The sequence below is a fragment of the Hordeum vulgare genome, chromosome 5H, assembly GCF_904849725.1.
Source record: "Hordeum vulgare subsp. vulgare chromosome 5H, MorexV3_pseudomolecules_assembly, whole genome shotgun sequence".
Taxonomy (NCBI): Eukaryota; Viridiplantae; Streptophyta; class Magnoliopsida; order Poales; family Poaceae; genus Hordeum; species Hordeum vulgare.
Window position 1 is genome coordinate 584,939,988 of NC_058522.1, and position 15,776 is coordinate 584,955,763.

The window sequence follows — 15,776 nt, forward strand, 5'->3', positions numbered from 1 at the left end:
GTGTTAGGCTCCACATCATCGTCGGCCACTGCAAGTCGGTGTCAGGTCGGTGTCAACGTTGAGGGCTCGAGGCAGGTCGTAATTTAGGAGTTAACTTATGGTTATAGCTTTCTATTGCTTTGTCATCTTCTTTCCTTTGTGAAACTGGCTGTAGCAAGTAGAAATTTAAATTTATGTGAGCAAGTTATTAACACAATGTTTCTGTTGGCATAGGCTCAAGCAATCACCTTTTCGATCTGTACTTTTTCATCTTTCTTTTCTTTGTGAAACTAGCTGCAACAAGTACCAATAGGAATTAATGCGAGCAAGTGGTAATCATTAGCAAGATGTAGCAACCATGAACAAGATGTTCCAGATTCTGTAGTATGTGTTGTACAATACACTTCTTTTTTGCTCTACAATCAGGTCCTCTTACTTTTTTTATGCTAATATGACATAGATATTTTGATTAGACTCTTGTTACCATCAATATTGTTAGATGATTTCAAAATTGGAGGTTTGACTTTAAATTGTGTTGTTATCACATAAAACGAATGGCATTGTTGAATTGATCATTGTAGACGATTTTGATAACCCACCTTCAAAAAATGCAAAATATTCTGAATCGGGTGTTTTGGAGACATCACCTATGTCACCATCAATCTCAACATCATCTCCGGTTTTTGAATGTTTTGCATTGATTGTGCTGGAATGAGATAATCAGATAAATCATTATCCATTGCCATCACCTCATTCTCCAAACAGCATGACATTATCTCCAGATATTGAGTTGATGGATGAAGCAAGTGTCAATACAAGATGATAAGGAACCATATGAGCATAAACAGATCAAAGTTGTTGAACCATAAGACTATCTTCCACAAGGTAATTCTTTGATTTATAACATGTACTTTTATGCCTCGAATCTTCAATCTTTTTTCTATGTGTGTCAGTCTATTTATTATTTGTTCATGTGTATGGTTCACCTATATTTACACGTAGATTTATTCAATACATTTTGTTAAACTTTTTAACCTTTTGCAGATTATGAATTCACAGACCATGATTTATGTGCTCATATAGAAATAGAAGCATCTTCGGGAAAAGAACTACTGGTGAAGACAGATGGAAGTTTTGTCTTAGAAAATCAATTGATGTGCCTCCTAGATGAAAAGGGGTGGGTAAATGATGATGTAAGTAACCTTACGCAAAACGGAAAAGGTTCTAATCTGTAATATCCATTACTAATGTATTTTTAAAATGTTTATAGGTGATCATCAGTGCATATATATATGTGTGTGTGTTTTTTAAAGGACCAAGTACATGTCTAGAATGATAGTAAAGAATATTTTTAGATCTCTTTCGTTGTTGCACTGTTAAAACGAGATGGTAATCTTGGAATATAACAAGATAGGACCTTTATGACAGAGATTGTTAAAAACTATGTGAAGTATGACATGGTAATACCCTGATTGATAATTTCCATGTTCAAGGTTTCATACACTTCTATTTATAGTTTTTTTTGTTTCATCAAGATTAAGATCCTCTGTTTCATCAGGATTAAGATGGTTGAGCATGTCAGCAATGTATAATTTTCACCCGGTGCAACGCACGGACATTTGTACTAGTATATATATATATATTAATAAAGCACATATTGCTTCTGTGGTACGTCATGTAAAATGCCCCTGAAGTTTGCATAAATTACCCACCATGCCACCGGTAAGTAATAGAAAACGTTTTACAAAGCGAAAAATCTCGAACTGAGCCGACCCATGTAAAAACCTCCTATATTACGCTCTACACCCTGGAAGAATATCCAGCACACCGTATGGACCGGCCCATGCACAGGCCCCAGTTTTTTTAGTTCCGTTTATTTATTTATCTTCAGTTCCATTTTATTTTTCTATTTTAAATAATTTAGAACTTTAAATAACCTTTAAATTTTTAATAAACTTCAAATTTTAAATCAAAATATTCTAAAAAATAAAATGTTTGTGACTAAAAAAACTGCTCGGAGTTTTTGTAAAAAATGCTCGCATATACAATAAAATGTTTGCAAGTTTGAAAAAATGTTTGTAAAATAATAAAAGTCCATGATTTCAAATCAAACTCCATGTATTAAAAATTATTAAAAGCATTTAACAAAATGCTTTCTAATTCAAAATATGTTAATACATTTAAAAAATGTCATAAAATTTTAAAAATAGCTAATGCCTGTTTTGATAGTTTCTTTTTTTACTTAATTTTTTCCGTTCTATTTTTGTTTACTTCTAACTTAAATAATTTAGAATTACAAAAGAATTTGCATAATAAAAAATAGGAATTTTGAATTAAAATGTTGACGAAAACATAAAATGTTTGTGGATTCAAAAAAGGCGCCGGATTTTTATATTTTTTTTTGCAAATTCTAAAACAATGTCCGTGAATTTAATAAATATATTACTGACTTATAAAATGTTTGTTTATTCAGAAAAACTTCATGTGTTTCAAAAATGTTTGAGAATTTAAAGTAAAATCCTCCAACATAAAAAATTATGTTCGTCTTTTCTAGAATTGGTCGCCAATTCAAAAGAAAATGTTTAAACCCGTTTGAAATATAAAAAATATTTACGATTTTCAGTAAATGTTTGTAAATTGTAAAAAATGTTCTCGATTTTAAAATTATTCCCATATTTGTAAAATTGTTCATGAAAGATCTAATGTATGTAGTTAAACATTAATGCTTCTAAGTCTCTGTGAAAATATACCCTTGTGATTTTTGAAGAAATAACTGTTGGATGGATCGGAGTATTATTGTATGTTTTTCTAAAAAAAATCTTGAAATTAATAATAATTCTTTGTGTGACCAAGATTTTTGACAACCATGCTATTTGTTTTTTGGAAATGTAAAGATTGCTTCAACTTGTGAATAAATTTAAAAGAAGAAACATTTTCTTGCATTTGTGCACAAAATTTCAAAATCAAGCGATGATATGTGAACATAATGTGGTCATCATCATCGAATATTATGTTTTTTTCTCCCGTTGCAACGCGCGGGCCATTTTGCTAGTCAACATAAAAAGACCCAAAGAGGTAGATCCAATTAATCTCGGACCTAAAGGACTAGATCCAATTAATCTCAGTCATGCATTGCACATACGCATTTACTAGCGTTATATGGTTTCCCAAATGTTGCTCTAAAAATTTTAGTTTCCCAAGTTAGGGATGCTATATTTTTTTAGGAGACAATGCTATCTATTATCCAAACACAAACATTGCTAATTTTTTTGAAATAAATAAAAAACGAAATTGAGTCCTTAGGGAGTCCCCATCCTCTCCATTCCCCACATATTGATGTTGTCGTCGATGAAGTTTCGCGCCGTGATCAGAACAATAAAATCATCATGCATGCAAGTAGCATGACCTCTGTCGGGAAGTGTCAGTGAAGTAGATCCCCAAGAATCCATGGTTCAGATGGTCGATCAAGCTAGATGTCCACCCGAAACGACTGAATAATAAAATCAGAACCATCGTTGCTGAAGCACCATCAACCCGACGAAGACACATGCAACTCCCCCTGTTTCCATAGAGGGGTTCACCTCACAAACCTTCGTCCCCTTTTGACAATATTCACACACACACCTATGAACTCAGAGTGATAATAGCTCACCAAAAGCTATGAAATGATCCTTAGTCCTGTCAACATATCCTTGAGAATTGAGGGGTCAAAATATGTTTTCCTGACTTGCATCTTGTGGAACATAATATTATAACACATAGAGGAAACATTAGACACTTTAATAAAGTTGTGATAGATCATCCAAATACAATAGGAGACAATCGATACACTTTAATCTTGTCATTCTCTTATTTTCCCTATTAGTACTTCTCGAGGGCAGTGTAGGAGAACCAAGACACCAATTGATGCATACGGCTCTAGGCCGAGGGTTGTACATAGCTTGATGATGGTGCATTACACCATTGGGTTGCTGGTTTGGATGCATAGAACCCATCGGCGAGTGTTTGTGGGCAATGGAGAATATTTTCTGATTTAAGTGTAAGCCACCCCCCACAAAAAGTAATAGCTAGATAATGGAATGAATTTTTTTTGGCAAGATTGTGTGATGATACTTCATTAAATTTTGAAACATGAGTTAATTTGATCTAAACTTGATACTATTATTATCTCTAGAATCCTCTTCATTGTACTATAACAATTTACAACTTCTAAGCATACTTATGAAACTCCGAACAAGTATACATATAAATGCACACTTAAACACAATAATGTGACATAAATTGACTTTTAAGTAATGTGGCACCTTGCTTGGATTTAGAATTATTCGTATTGCAGAAAAATGATTACTTTAACATCTCAAGCTAGCTTTGGAAAATTATAGAAACCCAACATTTTTTTTGAGTTTAACAAAAGATCTTGCATATAATGATTATTAGAAATATATGACAATATGTATCTTACTCACTATCATGGTCATATTTTTCATACTTGAAAATGGTATTTCCAAAATTATATATAATATATCAACAAAAACGGCATATATTTAGTGATGAGATCAACTATGATAAGTGAAAATGTTTAGTATAAATTTTGACCGGGCAAAGAACTGTGGGAGGACATGTTAATTGTTTTTATTTCACTCATTTTACAAAATATGCAGAGGGGAGAGAACTAAAAGATAACTCAAGCTAGACAGAAAGGTGCAAAAGTCCATTCACACAATGGGGCCGAAGTGCAAAGCCCAGTAGCCTATCCGTTGTCAAGAAGGCAGGCGAAAAACACGCACAAAAGAAAAAGAAATCTTCTCCGGGTAATTGGATGTGATATGTGAAAATGTTTAGTATAAATTTGGACATTCAGAAAGAAGACAAATTTAATTTTTACGTGTCAGTATCAAGTTTTGACCTATACGTTACAAATCTAAATTACGGTACTCGAACCAGCAACCTTCGGTACGCAAGTGTTGCGCCCTAACCACCAGGCCACAACATCGCTTGCATAATACTAAGGGTTGGACGTCTTTTATACAGAGATCACTGGTTGGGGCGGCTGGTTGAGCCCAGCAAGGCCGCGCACGCTAAATTACTTATTTTCTTAATTATGATATTATATATTTTTTTAAAGTCATGAATTATTTATTTATTTTAGAAATTGCAAAAAAAAACATGTTTTCAAAAAATATTGAATTTGAAAATAAAATTCAAAAATTGTTTAAACTAAATGAACTGAATAAAAACCGTATCCTACAGTAACAAAAACAATGAGAATTCTCGACACTTTATTGATTCAACGAAATGTTCATAGGTACATGGTGTATCCTACAGTAGATAAAATCGACGTGAATTGCTCTACTGTGCTCCGCTGCTAACTTTTTTTAGGGGGAGTGCTCCGCTGCTAACTGAGTGCCTATTGAACAGATGTGGTGCTATTGGACACAATGACCAAGTTTAGTAAACGTCAATCATGTCTGGGCTACTGAAAAAAGCCCCAATTATGTAGAGTCATTTTGACGGCCCGAAAGGCACAATGCCTTTTCTTTTTGGCTATTCTAAAAGAAAATTAACTCTATTTTTGTATGCCTAGAAAATGTTACTCGACAACCAAGGGCTCCTTTGATTCAAAATATTTTCACAGAAAATTTAGAGGATTAGAATCCGTAAAAAAATTCCTACATTGTTGTTTGATTCACAGGATCTGGTCATATGGTTCCGTTTGGTCACTTTTAAAAAAAAAGGATGCGCTGATATTTTATCATCATCTCACACTGCTTGGTAGTAATTCCCTTCTAACATCTTGTCAAACTTCTTTGAAAAAAATCATATGTTTTTTCCTATGATTCAATCAAATAAACTAAAATCATGTATGGTTGAGATGGGCATGCCATTTCAATCCTTTATTTATTTTTTCAATTCCCGCACTTTTAGAATCGTGCGAATCAAAGAAGCCCCAATGTTGTATTGCATAGTATTCTCTAGTACATAATTGGCCCTTTTACGATTGATTATCCCGAGGACCTGCTTTGTTCTTGTGGTTCTAGCCAGAACAAATAGCTGTAGTACCACTGTCTTAGCAGGCCCTCTCTTGCTCAATTTTCTTTTTTGCTTTCTTGTCTTGTCTTTGCCAACGTCTGTTCAACGTGCGTGCCAACGCTCTGTTCATGTACCTAGTGAAATCATGGTAGCAAAAAATCAATTTGTTTAACGTGCTCCAATGGTTCTCTTTGACCAGTGCCAAAATGGCATTTTAAAGTTTTGAAAATTTCCTAAAAAAAAGGATGTACACTCTTCGTTCAAAAAAAAGGGGATGTACACTCTTCCTTAAAAAAAAGGATGTACACTCTTTTCTGCAGGGCAAACAAAAAGGATGTACACTATACATGTGCAAACTTGGGGCAATGAAATAGGTAAACGTCTGGCAAACCAACCCGTGCTTAGATGGTGAAAGGGACCGTGGTATTTCTAGACCATTAGGATTTAAGTCCTGATGCTTTCATTTATTTTTGGATTTATTTTTTGATTTTCAACGATGCGTGAGAGGAGACGTTTCCGTCGACGAAGATGGGCCTATGTACGTATGCGCGTTCATAGAGATAAATGTATGCGCGTGTATATGAATAGTTGTGTTTGTACCATGTTAAGAAAAGAAAGAAGCAAACGTGTGAGCTAAAATCGTGATTTTTTTAGGGGAACTAAAATCGCGACTTTGTTAATATCTGTAATCAACATCCATATTAACATGTAGATTTAGTGAGTGAAGAAATGTTGGTGAAAGTATTCGAAGACACCATTCATCTACCGAATTCAAAACAAAATCTCCAAAGTTTCATCTTCATGTAGGACTAGGAGCAGTATGTACATCGCACTCAGATTAAATTCAGACTACTTCTTAATGGTTGGAGTTTTGGTCAGACGTCAGCAGCAGCATTTTGGGGTGCCTCCTTTTGTGCAGCATTAGCGTCATCGTCGGCGCCGGCGCCGGCGCCGGCCCTCAGCCGCGCCTTGTCGGCCTCGGCGCCCCAGTCCATGCGCGCGATCACCACGAGCAGCACGGCCAGGCTCGCGGCCGCGCCGATGATGAACCCGGCCAGCAGCCCCTCGATCCCCAGCCGGGCCCTGAACCCCAGCGCCACGCCGACCGGCAGCGCCACCAGGTAGAACCCGCCCAGCACGGCGTACATGCCGACGGCCGGCCTCGCCGTGCCGCGCACGATGCCGCCGCACACGTTCAGCGGGAAGTTCACCACCTCCAGCGCCGCCATCACCTTCATCGCCTTCCCCACGCCCTCCCGCACCTCCGCGCCGCGCGTGTAGAGGCGAGGCCACTGCCGCCGCGACGCCAGCATCAGCAGCCCGCCCAATGCACCGGCGAGCACGCCGCCGAGGATTGAGACGGCGCCGGCCCTGCGCGCCCCCGCGGCGTCGCCCGCGCCCAGGGAGTTGGACACGCGCACGGACGCGCTCACGGAGAGGGACAGCATGCCGGCGAAGAGGAGGTAGTCGAAGTTGAGGGTGATCGCGATCACCGCCACCGCGCGCCGGGCGTCCGGCAGGCGGCCCGTGAGCAGGATCAGGATCTCGTAGCACCACCACTCGAGGCACGTGTTGAGGCAGCAGGGGACGGCCAGCCGGATCAGCCGGAGCCAGTCTGCCGCCGCCGTCTTCGTTTCCTCCGGCCACCACCACCGCGCGCACGGCGCCGCTGCAGACGCCGTCTTGGCGCTCTTCCTGGCGAGGAGGACGTCGGACGCGAGCACGTAGGCGGAGAGAAGGACCGCGACGGCGAGGTCGCTGAGCCAGACGGCGGCGGCGACGCCCTCGACGCCCCTTGTCCGCGCCAGCCACGCGGTGAGCGGGACGTGGACGGCGAGCCCCACGGCGGAGGCGAAGAGCGTGGGCAGCGTCACCTCCTGGGAGCTGAGGTACGCCTTGAGCGGGCCGAGGAAGGATGCGACGGCGAGGTCAGGGAGGAGGCACACCACGTACCGCCTCGCCACCACCGCGATGTCGGGCTGCTGGCCGAACACGCGGAGGAGCACGGTGTCGACGCGGAGCCAGAGGAGCGCGATGGGCAGGGAGGCGGCGAGCAGCATGGCGGTGGCCATGAGCAGCGTGCGGCGGAGCAGCGCCGCGTTGCCGGCCCCGTGCGCCTGGCCGCAGATGGGGTCCATGGCGCCGCAGAGGCCCGTGAGGACCGCGAAGCCCGTGGCGTTGGCGAAGCTGAAGCCGAGCGTGCCGGCGGCCAGCTCGAGGTCGCCGAGGCGGCCGAGGAAGGCGGTGGTGACGGCCTGCTTGGCGAACCACGTGAGGTTCATGCCGATGAGCGGCAGCGCGATGCCCCGCTGCGCCCGCGCCTCGCCGGCCACCGCCGCCGCCCACCCTCCGGGCCTCTTCTCCCTGGCCGCCGGGCACCCATCCAGATGGTGCTCTTGGTCATGCTGACCATGATCGTGCGGCGGTGAGGGTGGATCCATGGCAGAATGCCCGCCCAGCCAGTGGCAGAGTGAGCAGAGCAAGATGGGTTTGCTTCGGTGAGAAGAGAAGAGCAAAACGGCCGAACAAGTGATGCAATGCACGGAGATATATGGATATATGGTGACCACAATTTTGATCATGCATACAAAAGGAGATATGCTGATCCAAACTGAGCCCAAATGAGTACCAAACAAGCAATTTATTTGGCACAAAATAGATAGGTGGATGACACGGGGGCATGTGCATGGGCTCACTTTTGGGACCAAAAGGAAAGAAAGACAGGAATTTGTTAATCCATATTTATACTTTGTGAATCAGAAATAAATATCAATACTATCTTTCATCTCAAAATAGTTATGGTTCGTAAATTCGCTCTAGTTAATTCCGAGGTATTCAAAACAGATCTCGTAAAATGTAATTGGAAGGATAGTAAACGGTGTTGTTTTTGTGACAAAGATGAGCCAATCCAACATCTATTTAATGACCGTCCCTGGCCAATCTACTGTGGCGTACGGTACAGAATTGCTTCTAACGTCGGTCTTTCTGATAACATTGACATTTTTTTTATGATTTGGCTAAATGGGATAGAGCTTAAGTTAGCGGCATATATTCGAGTTAAAATACATACATTACTTTGGACCATTTGAAATGATAGGAATGACATTAGAGGCATACTATCACAAAAAAAAATTCATGTCATCTACAAGACAACTGCCTGAATTCATACATGGTCATTACTCACCCGTGTGAAAGCCAAAGAACATATGACTTATGGGTACAACCGATACAAGACGGTCACACGGGATAACAATCAGTTTGGAGAGGGTCCGACAATAAAATAGGTGTCTAGGCATCTAGTTCCATGGTTAGCCGGTTGTGATTTTTTACTATATCTCCTTATTTTATCTTCACATGAGACTTTATATGATTTTGCGCACTCTGGTTGGATCCTTATTTAATAATATGGTTGCATGCACCACATTGATGCAGAGGCCGGGTTATTCCTCCTTTTAAAAATAATAATTCTAAGATATGTATAAGATTTAATATTTTTTTGTAGTGTTAGAATAAATATTACATCATTCTAAAAGAAAGAATAAATATTACTACCTCCGTTCCATATTAATTAACGTTCAAACAAATGTATGTACAACGGAGATTCTTGGCCACCGGATTCTTACTAATATGTTGACCATGTTTACTATACATACATATGAAGAAATTTGTAAAGTAGAACGACAAATTATCCGTAACTAACAAAATACCACATTTTTCACAGGATGGACAAAAATTGTTACAACATGACGAATGCATTTTTAGATCGTATTAACCATATTTGTTACAACTGAGTAATAAATAATATCTAGATTTGTGCACTTATGAATTCAGATACCGGGGTTATCCTACTTTTCGGGGGAAAAAATGAGGCATGGACTCACACTAATAGATGTGGGTGGGATAGGTGGATGACACGATTGCATGTGAAAAAACAGGAAGGATAAGCTAGATTTGGCGTCAACTTAATTAACCAGGACTAGATAAGAAGATTAACATATACAACTGATGTACTTAGTGCTAATGGATTCCCGCATCCATGATTACCAAGTGGATGAAGATTACCCCAACCTGTTGTATCATAGCTAGTGGAATGGAAAGGGAGGCACACCCCATCATTGAACAACAGAGATAGCACTTACTAAGATACATGCATGGCAATTGCCAAGTGAGAATTAATTCTAGAATGTACGATTGGGGATCAAGATCATCCCATGGGTTCCCCTAACCAACCCTTATCCCAGATAGCTCTTGATGTATAACTATTGGCCGGTTCTTAATTAGTGTAAAGTAAACAGTGGTGAGTGATTCAGAGCATCAGATTCACATGCATGATCAAATGGTATTATGGAGGGTAGTGCTAGAGCGACAGTTACATGATCAGCACCCGCGAGCTGCATGACCTACATGGATGCATTATACTCCTTCCGTCTTAAAATAAGTGTCTTAAGAAGTATGATATACTTGTATGTAATAACGGTAGCATAATTCGTGCAAAAATCCAGGGAAGCCAGCTGCACGCATGCCAATCATGCCTGCTAGCTAGCTAGCTTTGCTTGTGCGTTTTTGTGTTCCAAAGATGAAGATTGTGGGTCCGTTACAGCATAGTTATAGGTGTTGTGCTACTGAAGAAAAGAAGGCAGTTACCAAACCATGTGCCTGCTAAAAGCAACGACAATCAACGACGATGATAAGAAGATGAACACTGATGTAGTTTGTTAGTGGTAATGGTTGGATTCCTACGTGCATGATTACAAAGTGGATCAAAGATTACCCGGATCTGTTGGCGCCAAGGCTAGTGCGCAGCGAAGGTAGTATGATCCATGGACATGGCATGATGCATAATTTTAGAATGCACAATTTGGGAATCAATTAAACCTCAAGTTTATTCCTTGGTTTCCTAGATAAGGTCACATTAGATAAATATTCGTATATATAACTCGTGGTGAACAGTTTATGGTGGTGAGTGGATATGATTTCAGAGCATCAGATTCACACGCATGATGGATGGAGGGATCTCTCAAATGGTGTGGATCCTAGTACTGGCTACAACGACAGTCACATGCATCATCTGCCACCTGACTCTCACTCACACGCATAGCATGCACTGATCGACACCTACGGGCTGCTTAACCAAGCGTACAGGTACATGCATGCAGGATATATATCTGGTGTACTAGACAAGCTATAACAGAAGCATGCTTAATATGTGCAACAGTTTCAGGGGAAACGCATGCCAATCATGTGTGCTGGCTAGCTTTGCTTTTATGTGTCTGTTTCAAAGACTTTATGTTCTGGATCCGTTATCAAACTGAGTGCCTTCTGAAAGCAACAATTAATAATTAATAATTATAATTATACAAACTTGTAAGGGCATCTCCAACACCGACCCTCAAACCCCTCCGCGATCGTCCGGATCACATGGTCCGGACATGTTTTGCCATCCAACAAGGACCGACCAGGCCTACAACCTCTGCCTTCTTGACGAGCACCGGCTTGCGGAGGAACAACTCGCCATCAACACAGCCATAGTGATGGACGTGGACGTGTCCGGGTAGGTAGCTATGGCCGACTCCTACTGCACCGTCCGTGAAATTTGTCACGGCCGTTGGCGTCGTCCACTATCAGGAGGATTTGCAGGCTGCCTACAAGGATATGAACAAGGCGACAGATGAGGTGTTCAACGGGAGTGAGGACGTGGAGGACATCGCCAGCTCCACCACAACCGTGCCCCGCCACCACGACCACAAAGTCGGCACGTCCGCGAGCGTCGCAAACATCGAGAAGGAGTAGCGCACAAGAGACCGTCGACGCTTCTATCCCATGAAAGTCAATGCTTCTCCGCTCCTGTGAAGCCAAGCTTGGTGGACTCAGCATCATTGTCCGGTTAGCCACTTGGTCGTGACATAGAGGTAGACAAATTCAGTTTCCGGAGCTCATGGTTGTGGAGGAGGAGGATAGTTTCAGTTCCCGGGGCTCATGGTTGCGGAGCAAGAGGGGCTTCATTTTCCGGGGTACATGGCCGAACGGATATGGGAAACGGGTGCCGACAGTTTAGTTGAAATATAGCTAAATGTAATGAATGTGTCCCAATTTAGACGAAAAGCATCCGGTTGTATGTAAAAGTCATCCAAGTATGAATAAATATTATCCGATTCGTTTAAATATGCATCAATTTTATTCATTTTTGCTAAAATTCTTCTAAAATATAACCGTACATATGTGAAAAGTATTGGATGGCCGGCTCCCCCATCCGTATCCGTGGACTAACCCCTAATTTGGGGTAATGTTGGAGATGCCCTAAGCTACAATAAACTCTACTTCTACAAAATTTAAATCCAAATTTTCCTCTGTTCCGGAAAAGAAAAAGGAAACGAGAAAGTTTGTGTGTGTGCGTCTGATGGGTGATAATCAAGCAAAGGCAAATAATGGGCTCACCATCACTCCCCACTATCACCGGAATAATTTGGCCAAAGTGAGTTGCCTCCTCTTTTCGGCAAATCCAAGTGCATTGCTTTCAGGATATCCTACATTTATATGTGTAGCTTTCCAGGGGTGCAATATATAGAGATCTCTTTCTCTTTCTCTTTCTCCTTCGCTAGCAAATTTATGCTTTAATTAATTTGTGGAAGTGAAGGAGCGACTTTACTGTTCACCATCCTATCCACCTAATTTGCCTTTCAGATTAACAGAGTTGCTTGTAGGAGTTTCTCGCATTCATTGCCATGCATTCAAGCTGCAAACAAATAAATGTATGGTGAGACAAATATGTGTATGATCCTTTTCAGCAAAAAAGAAAAGAAAAGAAAAGGAAAAAGTATGTGATGCTTTTTGGAGGGGGAAAAACACAAGTGTGCGATATTTTAGAAGGCAAATGAAAGGTTTGGAGGCTGGGGCGGGTTTAATATGGTTTTCTTTGAAACTAGAATCACTTCAATAATTACTATCGAAACGTGAGTTTTACGGGCAGATCTTTTAAAATGATTGACTTGCTTGCCTTGGTATTCAAGCGGAAAATCAAAAGTGCGAACGTTCGCCTTCTAGTCTTAGGGAACGAACAATTGCTTGGTGTACCATTGCGAAAGAAGGGGGCCTTGGAAGGGATCTAGTAGGAGAATGAAGGCATGAGGATACGATCAGCCGGATCGGTGGCACCTCGGTCTCATGGGCTAGTCGGAATCAAATGCGTATATAAAACCGACACCCCTAAGTTTAGGGACGTCGATGAGGTAAGTGAATCGGAGAAGTAATAATAAGGAGAAGAACGTTGTGGCGTGTTCACGCGATTGGACTAGGCAGCAAACCCTGCGATGTTGTCCGGTGAGTTGGCTTAACTGAGTTGATATACACTAATTTTGATTAATATAAAAGGAGTAGCTACGGTCGCAATGTGTTGTTGTGGTGGTGGAATCCAAAATGATGTGCACTCGGATTTAAAGCGGGAGTACATTTGTTCTCACACGGCTAGACTCTCATCGGTCATGCTTCCATCCATCCATGCGAGTCTAGCTAGCTAGCAGTGTACGTTACGTGACCCTATGTCACATACGTAGGTGATAGGTCACTCACGTCATACTCCCTCCGTTTCTAAACATAAGTCTTTTAAGCGACTTCACTAAAAGACTATATACAGAGCAAAATGAGTGAATCTACACTCTAAAATATGTCTATGTACATCCGTATGTAGTCTTTTAATAAAATCTTTAAAAAGACTTATATTATGGAACGGATGGAGTACATTGTTCCCCTGCATCCATCCTTGGATTCATCAGTTTGATGTATGCAATTATGTTTTAAAAAAAGGGTCTATAAGAACAACTCCAACGCGTTGATCCTAACGGACGTCGTTTTTGTTTAGTTTTTTTTTGTTTGGGTCAGACGTCCACTCAACGTCCGTTCTGTTTTAAGATTTGGATCGGCCGTACGTCCAACGTCCGTGGTCCATATTTATTAACATGGTCGGCTGATCGTCATTTTTAAACAAATATGCACACGTCTTACATTATTTGACAAGCAGACATATAAAAAAGCATAGTTTCTAAAACATAGTTTTGAAATAGAGATAAATACACTCATGGTCACTATATTTGGGACGAAAGCACGATACGGTCACCGACCATTGGAATACGCTCGTTACGGTCACTTTATAGATGGGACGTGATTGTACGGTCACTGTAGCACGTATGCGGTGCATACAGGCCTAGTTTGACCTATTGTTGACCGCCACGTACTGGTCTCTCATTCGGCCAACGATTCATGAGGGGGTTATTTGTAAAAGAACCAAAATCCCCAATCCCTCAAATCCCTAACCCGCGGTGTCCTCCTCTGCTGTCCGCCGCCGGGCGTTGGCGCTGCCGCTGATCCGCTGCGCAAGCTGCAAGGAGAAAGTGCGCATGTTTGTGTCCACCAGTGAGAAGCACGATGGATGGGTCTTCTACAAGTGCCAAAATCATGGGGTTAGTGTTTCCATGGATTTATCTCTTCCATTTATGTCCTGTCCATGCATTCTATTCCGTTTTGGATGCCAAGATTGAACTTTTTTTTACCTTGGCATGTATTTTTGGGATAGGTGAGTTGTGAGTTCTGGCGTTGGGAATTGGAGTACGTGCAGTACCTGGTTGAGAATCACTATCTGGTTGGCGATGCAGCTGTGGATGTTATTGGTGTGGCTGAGGAACGCAGGGAGCAACTTCTGAATGCACAAGAGCTTCATTACATGAATGGATCAAGCAGCATGTCTAAGAAGTTTGTGAAGAGAGAGAGTGGCAATGTGATGACCAGGCAGCAAGCTGCTGCACTGATGAAGCTTGGGAGAGAGCTGGTGATGCTCATGAAGATCCTGCTTGCTGTTGTGCTGATGTTAGGTGTTGGTGCATTGGTGCTATACATGGTGAAGAACTGAAGACTAGCTGCATTGGTGATGCCAGGTTCATTTTGGGACACTGCAGTGATGTTAGTAGTGGTGGCAGTCCTAGTTTGTGTCATGTAGTTTGTTTCATGTAATGGTGGCAGTCCTAGTTTGTGTCATGTAGTTTGTTTCATGCAATGGTCTCATGTAATGGTGGAAGTGACAATGCTATGCTGAACCCTATGTTATATTTGATCAATACGATGTTCTTATGTCATTCGTTCTTAATATGTGATTACTTGTTTTGTGTACAAAGTTCATCCAAATGGTGTCATGTTATGCTTATTGAAAGGGTATATATATTGCAATGTAAGGCAGTGTTGTCTACAAATAGGACCAAAATGACCAAATAAGAAGGAAGTCTTTTCCAAACTTGACAAATATGACCAAATATAATGCATGAAAACTTGTTGTCACAACCAAATAAGTCTTGCCCATCATCCACATACAAAAGAAAATAGCCATGTTTCTTACAGGACAATATTGCAGTCACTATGCATAATACTATCTAAAGACATCAAACATTGAAGATCTTGGAGCCTTCTTTGGATAGGCAGCTTCATTGTCAACCCAGCTTTGTTTTCTTTTTGCAGCAGCCATGCTTTGCTCCCTTGCTTTTTTGTAGCAGCCTTCATCTTCTCCTGTGCTGCAGCAAGCCTCTTGTCAGCCTCTCTCTTTGAAGCAGCAAGCTTCTTCTCCTCTTCTTTTCTGGCAGCAGGAAGCTTCTTCTCCTCTTCTTTTCTGGTAGCACTAAGCATCTTCTCCTCTTGTTTTCTGGCAGCAGCAAGCTTCTTCTCTTCTTCTCTTTTTGCAGCAGCAATTATCTTCTCTTCTTCTCTTTTTGCAGCAGCTGCTTCCCTCT

The 15,776-nt window shown here is 41.4% G+C and overlaps 1 protein-coding gene across 1 annotated transcript; it reads right to left on the minus strand.

The window, feature by feature from the left end:
• Positions 1-6,741: 6,741 nt before the first annotated feature.
• On the minus strand, positions 6,742-8,671 carry LOC123395228 (protein DETOXIFICATION 56). Its single transcript, XM_045090183.1, has one exon. It carries the CDS (start codon positions 8,589-8,591, stop codon positions 6,885-6,887), a length of 1,707 nt encoding a protein of 568 aa, XP_044946118.1. The 5' UTR covers positions 8,592-8,671; the 3' UTR covers positions 6,742-6,884.
• Positions 8,672-15,776: the final 7,105 nt, after the last annotated feature.

Coding starts and splice junctions, on each gene's coding strand:
- LOC123395228 (XM_045090183.1), bottom strand. CDS start 8,591: ATGATCAAAATTGTGGTCACCATATATCCATATATCTCCGTGCATTGC.